Here is a 14,900-nt window from a genome sequence, read left to right on the forward strand (position 1 = left end):
GATGTCTTTGGAGAAGGTTGTTGATAGAGTTGATTGCATGATGCAGTGTTTTGAAATTCATTGAAGTACATCTTTCCCCTTCCTTCCTTTCCAGCCCTTTCTGGTAGGAAAGCACTTGTATAAGAGGGTTACAGCTGCAGGTGCAAAGAATACCTTGAACAACCCAGGAGAGCTGTGAAGGATCAGTAGGAGCTTGAAGATGTCAGATTTTGATGTGAATGAGGGTGAGGGGATTCCTTTGACATTATGATAGACAAACATACTGTGTTGCTAGATAAACTGTCAATATCTGGGCAGTACAGCTGCATGTAAGGTGACAGTCTTGTCATTACCTTACAAAAATTCAGAGCTACATTCTGTAATGTTGCCAGTTCTGAGCATGGACAGCTTTGGAAATGTTTGTTGCTTTTTGTGTGTGTATGCATATATTTGAATGTAATAATGTATAATGAATTTGACTTCCTCCTAATTTTCTTCAATAATTTTTTTTTGGGGGGAGGGATTAAAGACAGATTTGCTTGACAAAAAACAATTTCATTTTGCTGTGATAAAGTAAATGCATATTATAGAAGTTCTCTGTTCAGTATGACCAAGTTTGTGTTAAGACTAGTTCATGAAAATAAAAACAAGAAAAACAGCTGGAAGGAGCCCTTGTAGGAGATTAGGAGGAATGTATAACTGCATTTTTTACTTCTGAGAGACAGGTTTAGTGTATAAACAACAGCTATCTAAATTTAGGCAGTCAATGTAAGTAAAAATCTGAAAAATCATAAAATTGTAATAAGCCATATTAATGATATCCCTTATTAACTGGCATGGCAGCCTATCTGTAATTACTTTGGCATTTCTTAGTAAAAGTGTCCTTATGGAATATGAAAATATCTCTGGGAAATAAAAGTAAGATTTCAGTGCTGGCCTCTAGAGACACAACCTGAGCTATAGACTTTTGCCAGCTTATCTGGCAAAACCTGCTAGTGCCTCAGACTGAGTAAATAATGGAATAAATGCATAGAGGAAATTTTAATTTTTTTCTTAAATAAAGGAGAGCTATGTCCCAAGGAGGTGGGGGAGAAGTGGAGAGAATGTAAATAAAATGTGAGATACTTAAAATTAAAGGTCAGTTCAGAAAGAATGACACAATAGAGAGCTGCTTCTATTGTGAACGAAGAATTACTGTTTTTAAGGGAATTGTCCATTTTAAAGTGTGTAAAACTGACATCTAGTGGCAGCAATAGCACTTTGTGTGCAAAGTGGCTTTATAGTGAGACCAGTTTGCGTAGCAGATGAATGGATTGTAACTGTATTACATACTAAAATTGCAATTCTCTGTACTTTATCTTGGTGTTACAGAGCATTTCCAACTAAATCTTGCTTATTTTAGTAATATTTCACTTATATAATGCCAGGTTGTGGGTCATCTTTCTGAATGCACAGCCTCATGCTATAAAACTGATGAACAGTTTCATTAGAGGAAAAAAGGATGAAAGGGACATGAGGCTTCAAAAAAGGTGAGGGTAAGAGTTACAGAATTTCGTCAAGGTCAGCTGGGAAACTGCTTGGCAGCTACCAATTTTTGACCTCTTATGAACGACCAGGGGAAGTCTGGCCTCAGAGCTGTGATGTGTTTCTCAGGTGTGGCATTACTCACAAGTGTAAGTTCCTCTGGGAGGGGAAGCAGGACTTTATGGCCAAAACTGAGATCTCACATGAATTCAGGCAAGATATGTGGGCTATGAATCGATAAAGCACATAGACATGTGGTTAAATCATTCCCATGTTCATTTGCTGAATCACAGTTAATATATTCATTTCTTATTCATATTTTTATTCAAAGGGCGTTAAAAAAATATTTTTCTTTTCTGTTTTGTGTAGCTTGTGTTGCTCGTGTCTTTGAAGAAGAAAATCCCTTGCTAAAACTCTGCATGCTGCCTGCCCCACTGAGGCTTTAATTTATCTTTGTCTCCAGTGCCATTATATACATAATGTATAAATTACTAATAACAAGAAAAGATATGCAAAAATGAAGTATCGATTATTTTAAAAACTATTTTTTAAAACATGGCTTAGGGGCACCTATAGTCAAAGGGTGTGATTTAAAATGAACATAGAAAAATATAAAAGCATTATTCAAATCTATCTTCCAGATAATAAGATGAAAGACATCACCAATAGAAGACTGGGTGAAGGCAAAGGCAAATCTGAAGGAAGAAGGAAGAAAGTGAGTGTGCTTCAGTGAAAATGTAATTAGAAGTGTGGGGAAAAAAAATCATCGATTATTTTTTCTGGGTTAGCAGTTTGTGGCAAGAATTGCCAAATAATATTGGTCAATTTTTGATTGTAAGTGTTTATTTTACAGTCTTCTCAGTTTATAATAACTGTTGCAAATATCTCAGAGATAAAAAATGTTGGTAGCATAATTCTAATGAAACATAGCTCTGTGCAGTTTCAAGGCTGTGGTGAATCATATGCTGCCTCTATCATTCCATCTCTGTTACTTTCAAAACATGGTGAATCATATTTGTTGAACACAAATGTTGACATTCTGCAATGAGACTCAAGTCACAGTTATAGAAGTGGTATAAGAAACAGCAGCTGTCATTTCAGATAGGCCAGCCTGCTGCTTTAGTGGGAAAGCAGAGCTGAGCAGCAATCCTGTTTGCTGCAGAGCTGCTCTCTAAGGACAAGATTAGTTGTTAACAGTTGTGCCAGCCAGAGCTGGGAGATGGAATCTTATCTGTTCTGAACCTGGTAATCCACTGCAGGTGCTTAACAGTTGTAATATGCTTTTGACCTTTTGGGTCTGAGCGGGAGTGGTTGCAATGACATGAGGCCAATTGCTATGTGCAGAGTCGCTCTGACTTTGTCTGCACTCCCTGGGGCTTCTCCTTACCTCTTGGACACTGATGCCTTTCCAAAACTGTGGAAGCATAAGTCATGCTGGTAGCACCAGAATTGTTAATATACATGAGATCTCTAAGATTTCAGAGCAGCTGTCTCTGCACTTGGTTTATATAAATCCTTGCATAGTACAAACGGAGTTGTATTGGTAGCAAGGGAATATATTCAGGACATGCTTGTTGTAAATAGGACTGCTGGGGTTGGGTTTCTTGGTCCACAGTGGATTTGTCATCCATCATGGAATGCTGCTGTTATTTTGTCCTCAGGCATGCTTTTAGTTAAAAAACTGCCAATCTAATATTGTGTTACTAAGAGCTGTATTCAGCATGTAATGGGAGTTTGAGATCTAGATGTTTCCCTTGCTGGAAGGAACAGTAGATTACTTCACATTCCTTAGGGCAGCTGGAAGTACTTTATTACATTGATGGAGAGCTGTCTGTAGTATTGCTGCTCTAACATTTCAAATCAAAACCAAAGGGTTTTTGGAATTATTTGATAAGGTTTAATATGCGTTGAGCTGTATGGTTCTGAGGAATCTGTACTGCCTCACCTACCACTTTTTTTAGCTGTTGAGATGTTAGAAACCTGTTTTTTCCTTGACTGAAAGACGTTTTCTTTCAATAGTAGCTCAGTGAACCCCTGTGGTTAGCATTGTTCTGAGGAAGCTGCCTATTGCAATAGTACCATCTCACATTAAGAGCTCAGTGAAACATTAAACTAGTTGACCCTTTATTCTTATATGTGCTATGAGTGGGTTCACCTATGATTTATTTGTTTATGACCTAGGTTTTCCAACCTATTGTATACCCCAGGAGCTGTTTGCTTGTACTTGACTGTCCAAGACTTTTTGAACCTGTCCTATTCAATCTCACATGTGGAATGAATGGTCTTCTCCTTGAGAGCTGGCTGCAGAAATAGCTTTGTTCTAAGACAGACAGTAAGGTTTGATTTGTAAAATAAATCAGTTTATATAGTGCATACAGTGGGAAAGTTCATGTTATTTTTCCTGGAACATGATGTCCCCATTAGTGTTAGGCTGACCTGATGGAGAGGTGAGATGTTTCCAAGGTTATTTCAAAAATATACTTTCTTCCTCACTGAGAGTGTAATGTTCTGTGGGCCAAGCTCTGTCTGTATTTGCATGTCCTTATTGAAAGGACATTTACTGGAACACAGAAAATAAAACCACTTCCCATATCTTTGTACTAATGCACTACTATATGCTTAAGCAAATTGAGTTTCAGTGTTTGAAAGAGGAAGGAAGTCACCACATATAGAAATAACTGTGACCACCAGAAATTCAGCCTCAGCAAAAAGCAGCAGAGCCTCTGCTGATGTAGGCTGCAAGATTAGTAAGACTGATTTGTTTTTGTGAGAAAAGAGAATTCAAAAGAGCCAGCTGAAATTCTCCTAGCAGAACCATTTATCTCTAAAAATGCTTCATCAATGAAAACAAATTGTTTTTCAGGGCTTCTTTCACTTCATTGATGATTAAGAATCTATAAAAAATTGGTAAAGTTGAATCAATTCATTTTCATGTTTTTTAATATAAGGTAAAAGACCCAAATGAGGCATGTAAACATTACTGCCTTAGTGGTTCCAAAGCACTTTATTTTTACTTCTATGTGAGGTTTGCAACTATTCCTTCTGAATCAGAGCAAAGGGAAATATTGAAGTGTCAGAAGTTCCATTTTTGGCCACATCTAAGATTTAAGGCCTGGAAAATGTTTCCAGTCTGTAGTCAAAATGCCAAGAAACAGGACATGCTGCAGAAATGTCCTCAGTACAGAGGAGTCCTGCTGGAAGCAGACCTGGTGCTTTAAGAACTGACCTTTCTTCAGGACTCAGCCCAAGGTGTGAGTGCAATATGCTGTTGACCCAGCTTAATAATGACATAAAGCAGAATTGACACTGCCAGCTTCTGTTAATAATCTTGCCTTTGTCAGGACTGAAACAGGTCTGAGGCCAGCTGCTGCTTCTAGCTACCTGAATCCTGTTCCAGTAACTGCATGCAGGTGACTTGAGTCAAGTGGTGCCCTTCTGTGTCTAGCTTATGCTGTGAAAACAAAGACTGTCCCTTGGCTGTGTGGTTATGTGCAGTTTCTTTCTAGCTCCTCTTTCCTATTGGAACAATCTGGTTTTGCTATTTGGTATTTCCTTAAGTGAGCAGACATCTCTGCAGGTATGAAAAAGTCCCTTCAGTTAATCTAATTTGCTTACTAAGGGAATGGGAGGAGGCAAGAGCTAAAATGGTTGTGGTAGTGGTGTTTTCAGTATTTGAATATTGAATTAGTAGGAAGAGTAATGTCTGTGAACAACGGCTGAGGCTGAGTCAGTGCAAGATGCTCTGTGCATTGCACTGAAATACAAAACTCAGTTTTCTGGGTACTAATTGTTTCCATCCTGCCCTCATGAGGGACACTGAAAATGACAACAGGAAATAGCATATAGGGAATCAATTCTCAGGTCACTGGTAGCTGAGACTGGCAAGGACTCTTCTTTCTTCAGGGAAGTGAAGTTATCATCTTAGCGAACTGCAGTTATACAAGCCAAATAACTAAATACAGGTGCTCCCCAGGTGTGTCAGGCTGTTGGGAGCAATGGGATCAATCTTGGAGAATCCCAGAAAGTGGGTGACATTGGACCTTCAGCTCTTCCCTGCTGGCCAAGGGCCTGGGAACTGTGCAGATGTGCTCCCTGCTGACACTGCCTGCAGAATCAGCTGCCTTCTGCTTTCCTGCATCTAGACAAAAACAATTAGAACAAGAAGTGCTGGGAAATAGCTGAGCCTGAAAAAGCTGTAGAGAAAGGGGTATGAGAATCATCTCACCTCTCAGAGCAAATACTATGGCAGAAGCTGTCAGCAGCAGTTAAGCTGTAACAGCAGTCTTAAAATCAAAACCTATATATTCTTGAAGGATTAAGCAAGAACATCTGCATAATTGTAAGCATAATTGTAAGCACATTACATTTCATCAAGGGAACTAGAAGTAGCAAATCTTAATTATAAGAACAAATACTCTTGCTGAATCAGGAAACCAAATGTGACTTAGTACATGCCTGTCTACCCTAAACACTTCGATGGCTGGCTGTCTTCTCTTTAGAATAAGGCACCTCATAAGCTCCTTGTGCATCTACATTGAAGAAACAATTTCACATGCCCACACAGAAATGTGCTGAGCTACTTGACTTTGAAAGTACTCCCTATATAGTGGAATAGATTTGCTGTCCCTCCTTTGATACTGGTTTAGGGTTTTGAGGTAGGGCTTTAGTTCCACTGTTTAGATTTGAATAATCTCAGTGGTTATATCTATTCTATATAGATACTCTTTAATTCACATAGTCACAAATACGTTGTGTATCTATACCTGTAGGCATCTTGAAAATGAGCACTTGATTTGCTTGATTCATATTACCTCAACCACAGCAAGCAACATTATTAATAGTGAGTAATCACTGACTCCATCAGCAAGATCATGACTGCTGCATTTCAATGGCTGAAATAACTTTGTGAAAAGATAGACCTGAACGTGCTGGCTGGCAGTCTTTACAAGTAGGACAAAACACTGCAATAGTGATAATTTAGGTAAGCAGCAGAGGTATCAAGATGGAGCACAACTAAGACCTCTTACTGTGAAGCACACATGCTAGGTCTGAGCTGCTGCAAGAACTCAGCCTTCACAACTGTTATGTGTTGAAAAGACCATCTGCCAACAGTGCATGCAACATGTGGCCCTGGCTCAAACAGAAGAAACGATTTCTGCCCCTGGAGAAAAACAGCTACACATGCCTATGTCTGTAAATGTCTTTACTCAAAGTATGAGCAAAATCTTTGTTGGGTCACAGCATGGTGAATGTGGATGAGGACTTCTAAGGTGGGGAGGAAGATAGGTATAGCACAGAGTGGTGACATCTCTCCTGGTCTGTGATAGAGAGCAGGGTGCTGCTTAGTGGTTTATGGCCAGGACAGCCCCAAATTTTGAGAGCCACATCTTGAAGGGGCATAGCCAAAGGCTTGTACAGTATTAGTCAATGCTACCAGTGACACAAAGAGCTTTACGAACTTTCTCAGTAAGTACTCGGCTACAAAGTGGTTAAGGAGATTTGATTTAAACATCTGCTTTGTTTTTCTCAGTTTGGGAATTTGAAAGACAGCCTGTAGACAGAGCATTCCCTCCCCCATACCCCAATATCCCCTGTCTTTCTCGGATGCCATTAAATTTGTTAGTGTGCTTAAGTGGTTTAATTAAAGTCTTTTCTGGTTTAATGCAATCAACAATGTCTTCTGTCAGTGCAACATGTCTGGTCCTAATGATGCTTCTGGATGATAGATGTTGTGGGGATAGCTATCAAGGTAGAGAGTAACTTAATTTGAGAGGTTTGATTTCCTTTTACTTTAGCTGTCAAGACCTGAACAGATAGCATCAGTTAGAAAGAAGCAAAGGAAAAAGTGCTTTGAAAGTTTTTCACCTCCTTTGTTCTTATATGGAAATTTAAGGGTATAATGACCTGTTTGTCAGGTGACATATATCTATCTAATAGATGTTAAACTGTTAGACGATTTCAACAGGAAAAAGGACATCTAGTTTTGGATACAGGACTCATCATATTAGGCTGTAGTTGTGGTGTTCATGTGCGTATATATTGCTCTACAGAGTATCAGTATGTAAGTGATACAGTATTTGTGTTTTTTATACTTCTATATTGCTGCTTGGTCTTTACACATGAACATTTATTTATTTGGATTTCATGCTAGATCTGCATATTTAATCAAGGTCCTGGGGTACCCAGCATGTGCATCTTTCCCTTCCCCCTCAGCGTGATGAATCTTCATAAATGAAAATATTGGTCTTTTTCTCTTTGACACTTCAAGTTAGCCAGTGAAGTCTGTCTATGTCTGAAGTTCTCAAACCTTTTAAGTATTCTGATTTTATAATCCTGCTGTTAGTACATTCAGCATTGATTTTATAGCATTAGATACTGTTCAGGAATGCAAGTGAAACAGACTTCCTTTTGGCTCATTCTAGAAGTGACCCAAGTTAATTGTGAGCAAGGCAATTAGTGTGGGTTATAAAAATGATGCCAAATGTCATGGCAATGACTCTTCCACTAGATATAAACATACATGAATCTACTTTAGAGAAAACTTTTTCTACCTATTTGTAAAATTTAAATTATGGTAGTTAGCAAGCATGGCTCTTGAAGTGAAATAAATACCAGAATATGTATTTAAAGTGTCTAAAAATAAATATTTTTGTTTCAAGGCTTTATAAGTCAATGACCCAACATGCTGTTGACAACCAAGATTAAATGCTTACGAGAAATTCCAAATTTCCCCTGACATACAGACACTGTTTCCTTTCCTGGCAGTTCATGAAATAACACTTGAATTTCAGTGTGCTGCCATTGGACCATTTTGGAGCAGTATGTCTTTAAATCTATTAGCGAGCTTGTGCAGAGTTCAGAGTGTGAGGAGAAAGGAAAAGCAGCATGTTTTCTTTGAGAAAAGTTGAGCTTTCAAAGCAACTGGAAGTTTCGGAATGTTAAAATACAAACCAGCTGAGATATATTAATGGGCAAAGAGCAAGAGAAGAGGTCAAAACCGTTGATGCAAATATCTTTTCACATAATTTAAAAAATAAGCTCATTCCAGGAAAACAATACCCATATTTGTGAACAGTTCTAATATTAGTCTGTCATGATAATGGTATCTGAAAGCCAGTGATATTTATACTGGGATGAAAGCGACCAGCATGTTAACTTTAAATTACTCTCCTAACCCCAGTTTCTTTGTGTGTGGGAGTATTTCTTTTTAGGGAAAAGGTCACTGTTGGTTAACTTTGTCTCTCCCTTTCTCACCCTCAAGCCATTGACTGATACTGAAATATAGCTTACAGCGAGTATTTCCATTTTTACATTTAAATGCTTTAATCAAGGTTTTAAAGAAATTTATTGTGCAGAGTGACTGTCAGTGTTGTTTACATGAAGAAGCAAACTAGGAATTGTGTGAACATTGAGCACTAATATAAAAAACATATGCTGGTCTCTAAATGATTTGATGATTTGTGAAAGTCAAGAGGCAATAATGGATGATCATGTTACATAACAGCCATCCTTACAATTGGGCACATACACTTGTAAAACACGAAAAGAACACAAAAAGAGGGAACATTTGAATTTTGATATGTCAATTATCAACTGCTGACAAATTGTTTGTTTATTAGACGTTAATCCCCCACGGTGTTAAAAGGTTTGTGATGAGTTCAATAGCAATGTGAATCCAGCTCTTTTTAAATTGACCATGAGCAAAATAAAATAACTGTTTTGGATAAAATCAGTCAATTTTGATTACTTAAATTTCTTCATAGTTCAATAAATACTGCAAGTACTATTTTTTAGCATGGCTTTCCACATTCATTCTAGTGATTAAAGCTGCTAGCCATGACCATATTACTTCAATTATAGGATGGAACTACTTGTAGCTATTTCTGGTGCAATAAAAGTATAAAAAATGAAAAAAATTAAACTCTCTAATAATGGAGGATGCTGATGAATTGGATGGGTGTTGTTGCTAAATCTGTATTTTACATTCACTTATTTTTCTTGGAGGGGAGAGCACAGGCTTTAAACTTCAGATATGCAGGCTTAGAAAATAAAATCAGTTTAGAAACTTGTCCTTATAAATGAATGAAATAACCCATAGTGGTGTGTACCTCCTACATAAATCTAAACAGAAGTGTTGTATTTTTAGTCTAGAAAAATAAAACATTAAGTAATAAAAGTAAATTTTATTTTTACTTAGTACTTTCTACTGATTTTTACATGTGACTCTTATTTACCCAGCCAAATAGTATACCTGCATAGTATGACCAGATATCTTCTAGAATACTTAAATATGGAAAACCAAATTATATAATTTCTATTGCATTACTTGCCAAGTAAAAGACCCTGGCATTTCCCACTCTAATATGTTTGTTAAATGATTATGTCTTCCCACTATTATCTATGTGTGAGGGGGAATCCGTAGCTCATTTGGATGTGTGTGAGGTGCACAAGATCAGATGGTGGATGTTGGGAGAGTTGTTGAACTGACTGATAACCAGGCTTTTGCAGAGTGTCTGTGACTCTGGGTACTGTTTAACATGACGAAAGTGGCTCTATTTGGCTTTAGCTGATTAAAATTAATGAATAGGGGTTACTTTGAACTGAAGCTCAACAAAGGCAAAAATCGTATCCAAGGAACTCTTGATGTTGCGGACATACTTCATGTTGTGTTGTGGAAATTCAGCTATTGTCTGCCAGTATCAAATGATACCAGTTTTATCTGTGCTCACCAAATGGATATTTCTCGCATTTGGAACCAATGTGGTGGTTTGTGTTGGGATGAAAAACATAGGAAAACATAAAAAAACCTCCTATGACCTAATTGTTGAGTTCCTCAGTTTCATATATTTCTGAATTTATTCATGAGCACAGTCACAAAAGTCCTTCAAGACCCAACAGAAAATGTAGCTCTACCCTGTAAAAATCAAGAATACTTAATTGGACAGGGAAAAGGAAGAAAGGATAACACCATAAATAATGCATGGTACAGTTCTAAAAAACACTGAAATTTTGTCAGTAGAGGACTTTCTGTTTGGAAAGTGTATATATGACCAAATAAACCCCAGGCTTTGGGGATGATACACTTGCAGAATTTATTTGCTCTTTTTTCCTACTGCCTCTTCAAAATTCGGTGCTGTGTTTGTACAGATGTATTTCAGATACTCTGAAACCACCTGAATCAAAAACATTCAGGTGAAAGATTGAGGTTTTGAGGTTGATTTGTTTGTTTGTTCCAGTGAAGAGTCTCTTTCACTTAGTGTGATGCTGGCACATACAGACATTTCTCTAATCTGCTTTTTATATACTACAAGACTCAGACAATCTAATGCACAAATGAAGTGTTGCATTTTCCTCTTCACAGGAAAGTAGGGGTTAAGGGCAAATGCCAACATTTGCCTTGAGTAGTTCTGAGTGAGTAAAATAGGTCACCAGCTATAAATAGATAACATATGTTTGTAGTCTAATGCCTGTATTTTTTTTTAACCAAAAAATTTTATGACTTGTTCGATTTGTTGTATCTCATCCTACATTCAGATGGTTAAGCACCTTGCCTACTCATATTATGCTGATTAGATGTTCTAGATGTCTACTGGGACATTTAAGTAAGTTTGGTAGAAAATCAACTTTTTACTCAGAGTCGTACCATGAAAAATCAACCCCTGCTCATTTGTAAGGTTTTAATAGTTCTCAGTCTTATGCTTTTCAAGGACTGTGTTGCAATGGATGCAGATAATAACACCTTTTAAAAGTGTAAATTGCATTCAAGTAGCAGGGGACAAAATAGTTAAACTGTTAATTAAAAAAAACCCAGCTACACAGGAACATTGGAGGAAATAAATAGAAAAGCAAAGAAACAAAATAAAAATCTTCTATAGCAGGTCAAAACAATATTAATAAACAATTTAAAATATCTTTTGTAGGAATTTTGTGTCTATCTGCTTATTAATGTGAAGTCAAATGCTGCAGGTAAGAGTGCCTAGAGGAAATCAAGTACCTTACAAATAGGAGCTGTGTTTCTGCATTTGACACACTAATGTGAATTTTGGATAGAATTTACTCTTCAGTATTCCAGGGGCCTAAAATACATGAAATGATTGAAATTCTTACTCTTCTAAGCACTGTTTTTGTAGGACCTCTGGGAATTCTAAATTCTTTCCAACATGCTTCTTCCTGAGCACCAGTGTGTGATGTGGTTTCCCAGCAGTCCAACCTAAACTTTAAGCCAGATTCCCTAATGGTAAGGTCTGCACTTGTGCACGAAATTGGCACTGGGAAAACTCATGAAAGATCTCTGCAGCTGCATTTGTGTGTGCTTTGTTTTTATTTTTTAATGTGGGCAAATTCCATAAGTTTTTAGATATGGAAAGATTGATAAATATTTAATAGTGTTTTTTGAGCCATTCTAGGAATGGCTGGAAGCTTTTGCTCTTAGCAGTATGCTGGTTGTGCAAGACATCTGCTGATCATTTTAAATTAAAGACAATATTACATTGAAATTTAGCAGTCACTACATTAGTAGCAATCTATAGGGTTGGGTTGGTGTTCCTGTTTTGTTTGCTTTTTTTTTTTTTTCCTATCCCATAGAATTGTCCTTATTCAGAGCAGATGTCATCCTATAAAAAACCCTAGGATGGCTTAATTTCATTAAGGGGAAACTCCCTGACACTTGGTAACTTCGTGGACTTTCATTTTAGGTGCATTAAGCTTTTTAATATAGCTATAACAGCTCAGTCAGCATCAGCAATATGTGCTCAGGTTATTGTGGGTTATATCTAAATCTTAGGCTACAACTGTGTTTAAGTGAAAATCTACCAGCAGGACTGTCCTGGCATAATCATCCTCACATAACACCCCTGTGGTTGTCCTGTGGGGGTAACAGTGTACTTGTTTTGCTTTCGTTCATGTCACTTTACAATTAGTAGCTTTGGAGTTGCAGTATCTAGACATGTTTTAACAAAAGGGTATTCCTTTTTCTGCCTTTTTTTTTTTTTTTTGAAATGCAAGTTCCTTTAATTTTTTTCAATAATTATTTCTAGCCATCTTTCATTTCTGCACTTAGGACTCCATTTAGTTCTTTGATTGATTAAGAATAGTAGCTTGAAATGTATCTCCTTGGAAATTTATCTCATTTTGGCACTACCATCACCCACTGCCTCAAGTAAAGTGTTAATATTTGAGGCCTTTCCAGGTTCCCTCTGTTTGGAATAGAAACTTTATTCTAAAGTCAACTGTACTTAATGCAATCCTGTTTTTACATAGAAAGCTCATGAAGTCCTTCCTTTCTGAACTCAGTAGAAACAGACAACTTAAAACTCCAGACTCTTCCCAGCCTATTCCCAAGGAGCCCTTTCTCCCTGCTATATTGTCTGGTTGTCACAGGATTTTCTTGTTTTCAGTGGAGTTGTATATGTATTCATCTTTCCAAACCAATGGAGCCCTAAGAGCTGTCCCTTTCTTGGAAAAACTCCTCTACAACATCAATTTTTAACCTTGTTCATGCTTTTTCATGAGAATTGCTAATATTCAGCTGGCTTTAGTCTTTACTGCAGAAAAGTTGATTTTCCCAGAAGCCTTCAGAAATCTCTCTCAGGTTAAGAGCACTATGGTGCCCCTCTTCACCTGCTTCTTTAAGGATAAAATAGACTGGATAATTAGGAGTTTATAGCTTTGTATTGGAAACAGATAATGTGAAAGCAGAAGGACTAAATTCTGATTAGACATGCTAAAGATTTCTGAAATGGTTAGCAGCTGGTATTTAACAATGGGGGAGTGATTATAGTTTCTGGCTCGAATTTTTTTAAACATTACTAATGATTTTGGACATTAGTCTTGTGAAGCAACTTACGTGCATTGTAAAATACCCTGATCTTTCATGAAGGAAAGAGTACTAAAGCAACCAAAATGAAGATTCTCCTAATCACAAATTCTCAAAAGAAGGGGTGCACTTTTGTAACTGGGATATTTGACCAAACAGAAAGAGGAGGAAATTAAAAATTGCAAAACTCCGGACTTCTATTTTTCAGTTAAGGACTTACAAAGTCCACATTAGAAACTATGACATAATGGCTTAATTTCCACAACTTCTCACATTCTTCTTCATGTTCCCTGAACTTGAAAGGTACACAAAACTTAACATTTAAAATTATCAGTAAACTTTAAGAACAAAGAATTCTGCATCAAAAGATATTCCTTTAATCCATATTTAATGTAATTATGACTAACATGACATTTAGAATTTGATTGAATTGTTGTGTGCTGGAGCTTGAAGACTGGAAAGCAGACAAGCACTTCGTATCCTTTGCAGATACTGCATAAACAACAAAAAAATTATGTTCAAATAATTTCTGGCAGCAGCATTTGGAATATGAATAGAAATACTCTTCTGTCACAGAAAATAAAATAACGGGCCACTCCTGCAATAAATACTTTTGCACTGGCTCAGGATTTTTTTACTGCAGGATTCCATTGCTAGTTTATGACATTAGACAATTTTATTAAATTGCTTTTGAGATATTTGAAAATACTTGGCAGGAAAATAATTCAAAATGATTGGATAAAATTCAATTTCTAAGCTAACAATCATGGGAATCCAGTGATAATGATGTTTGACTTTGTATCTCAGTCTAATAATTTCTTTTGAGCTTTTTATTTATTAATATTAATATATGTTTAACTAATAACTTGATAGCTAAAATCACTTGTATTCTTGTGTGCCAAGAATAATGCATATCTTCATAGTGCCCTAGATTTCAGAAATTATATCTACATTCAGTAATCTAGCTTCATATTTCTTTTGCCTTTTTTTGAGAATAAGGATAAATATGCAAATTTTGCTTTTACTTTACAGTTGCTTCATGCTTTGATGATGCACGAATGTGTAATACCCTTGTACCTTTTGACTTCATTGAAGATGGTTGACAAGCAGCAGAGGTGCTAAGCTGTAAAATATCTTTCTTTTAGCTCATGTCTCTTTAAGATGACTCTTTGCTTCTAGTTACTTGATAAGTTAAACAACATTTGTCTTCTTTCTAAGACATGTTCTTACCATTTTCCTCTTCTTGAAATGACTCTAAGTAACTGATTCTGCTTTCAGAATCTGTTTCCTATTTGGTTAGAAACAGTAAGAAACAGAACCAAAGCCCTCTGCGCTTGGCAGCTGCTGATGTTCAGGGCGACCTAGGGAGCTGTTCTTACCTGTCCCTTTGCTCCCTCCCCCACTGCATCGCTGCAAGAATTGCTCGGGGGCGAAGCTTGCACTGCTCTACTCTTTGTTACATTTTCTGCCTTCTCTTTTAATGCTTTGCACCTATCTCCGTGGAGAAGAAACGATTTTCAGTTTCTACCTACCCTGAAAACTTTCATTTTAAACGACTTTATTTTAACTGGGTTTTCAAAGT

At 36.9% G+C, this 14,900-nt stretch overlaps 2 protein-coding genes across 20 annotated transcripts in view; one reads left to right on the plus strand and one right to left on the minus strand.

Moving 5' to 3' along the window:
• The window catches only part of BLNK (B cell linker), a 92,188-nt gene that overhangs the window by 67,131 nt on the left and 10,157 nt on the right, over window positions 1-14,900 (minus strand). The window lies entirely within an intron of this gene.
• DNTT (DNA nucleotidylexotransferase) overlaps window positions 1-14,900 on the plus strand; it is a 140,087-nt gene that overhangs the window by 1,833 nt on the left and 123,354 nt on the right. For 7 of the 12 annotated variants that reach the window (XM_069019741.1, XM_069019753.1, XM_069019754.1 and 4 more), the window contains one exon: window positions 2,145-2,218. In XM_069019741.1, the coding sequence (XP_068875842.1) occupies window positions 2,145-2,218 (74 nt within the window). Of the gene's footprint in view, window positions 1-94; window positions 225-2,144; window positions 2,241-14,900 lie in introns of those variants that run through there. The other 5 variants (XM_069019745.1, XM_069019750.1, XM_069019747.1 and 2 more) reach the window with 5 other exon arrangements.

This window comes from Aphelocoma coerulescens, chromosome 6 (assembly GCF_041296385.1).
Source record: "Aphelocoma coerulescens isolate FSJ_1873_10779 chromosome 6, UR_Acoe_1.0, whole genome shotgun sequence".
In the NCBI taxonomy this organism is placed as follows: Eukaryota; Metazoa; Chordata; class Aves; order Passeriformes; family Corvidae; genus Aphelocoma; species Aphelocoma coerulescens.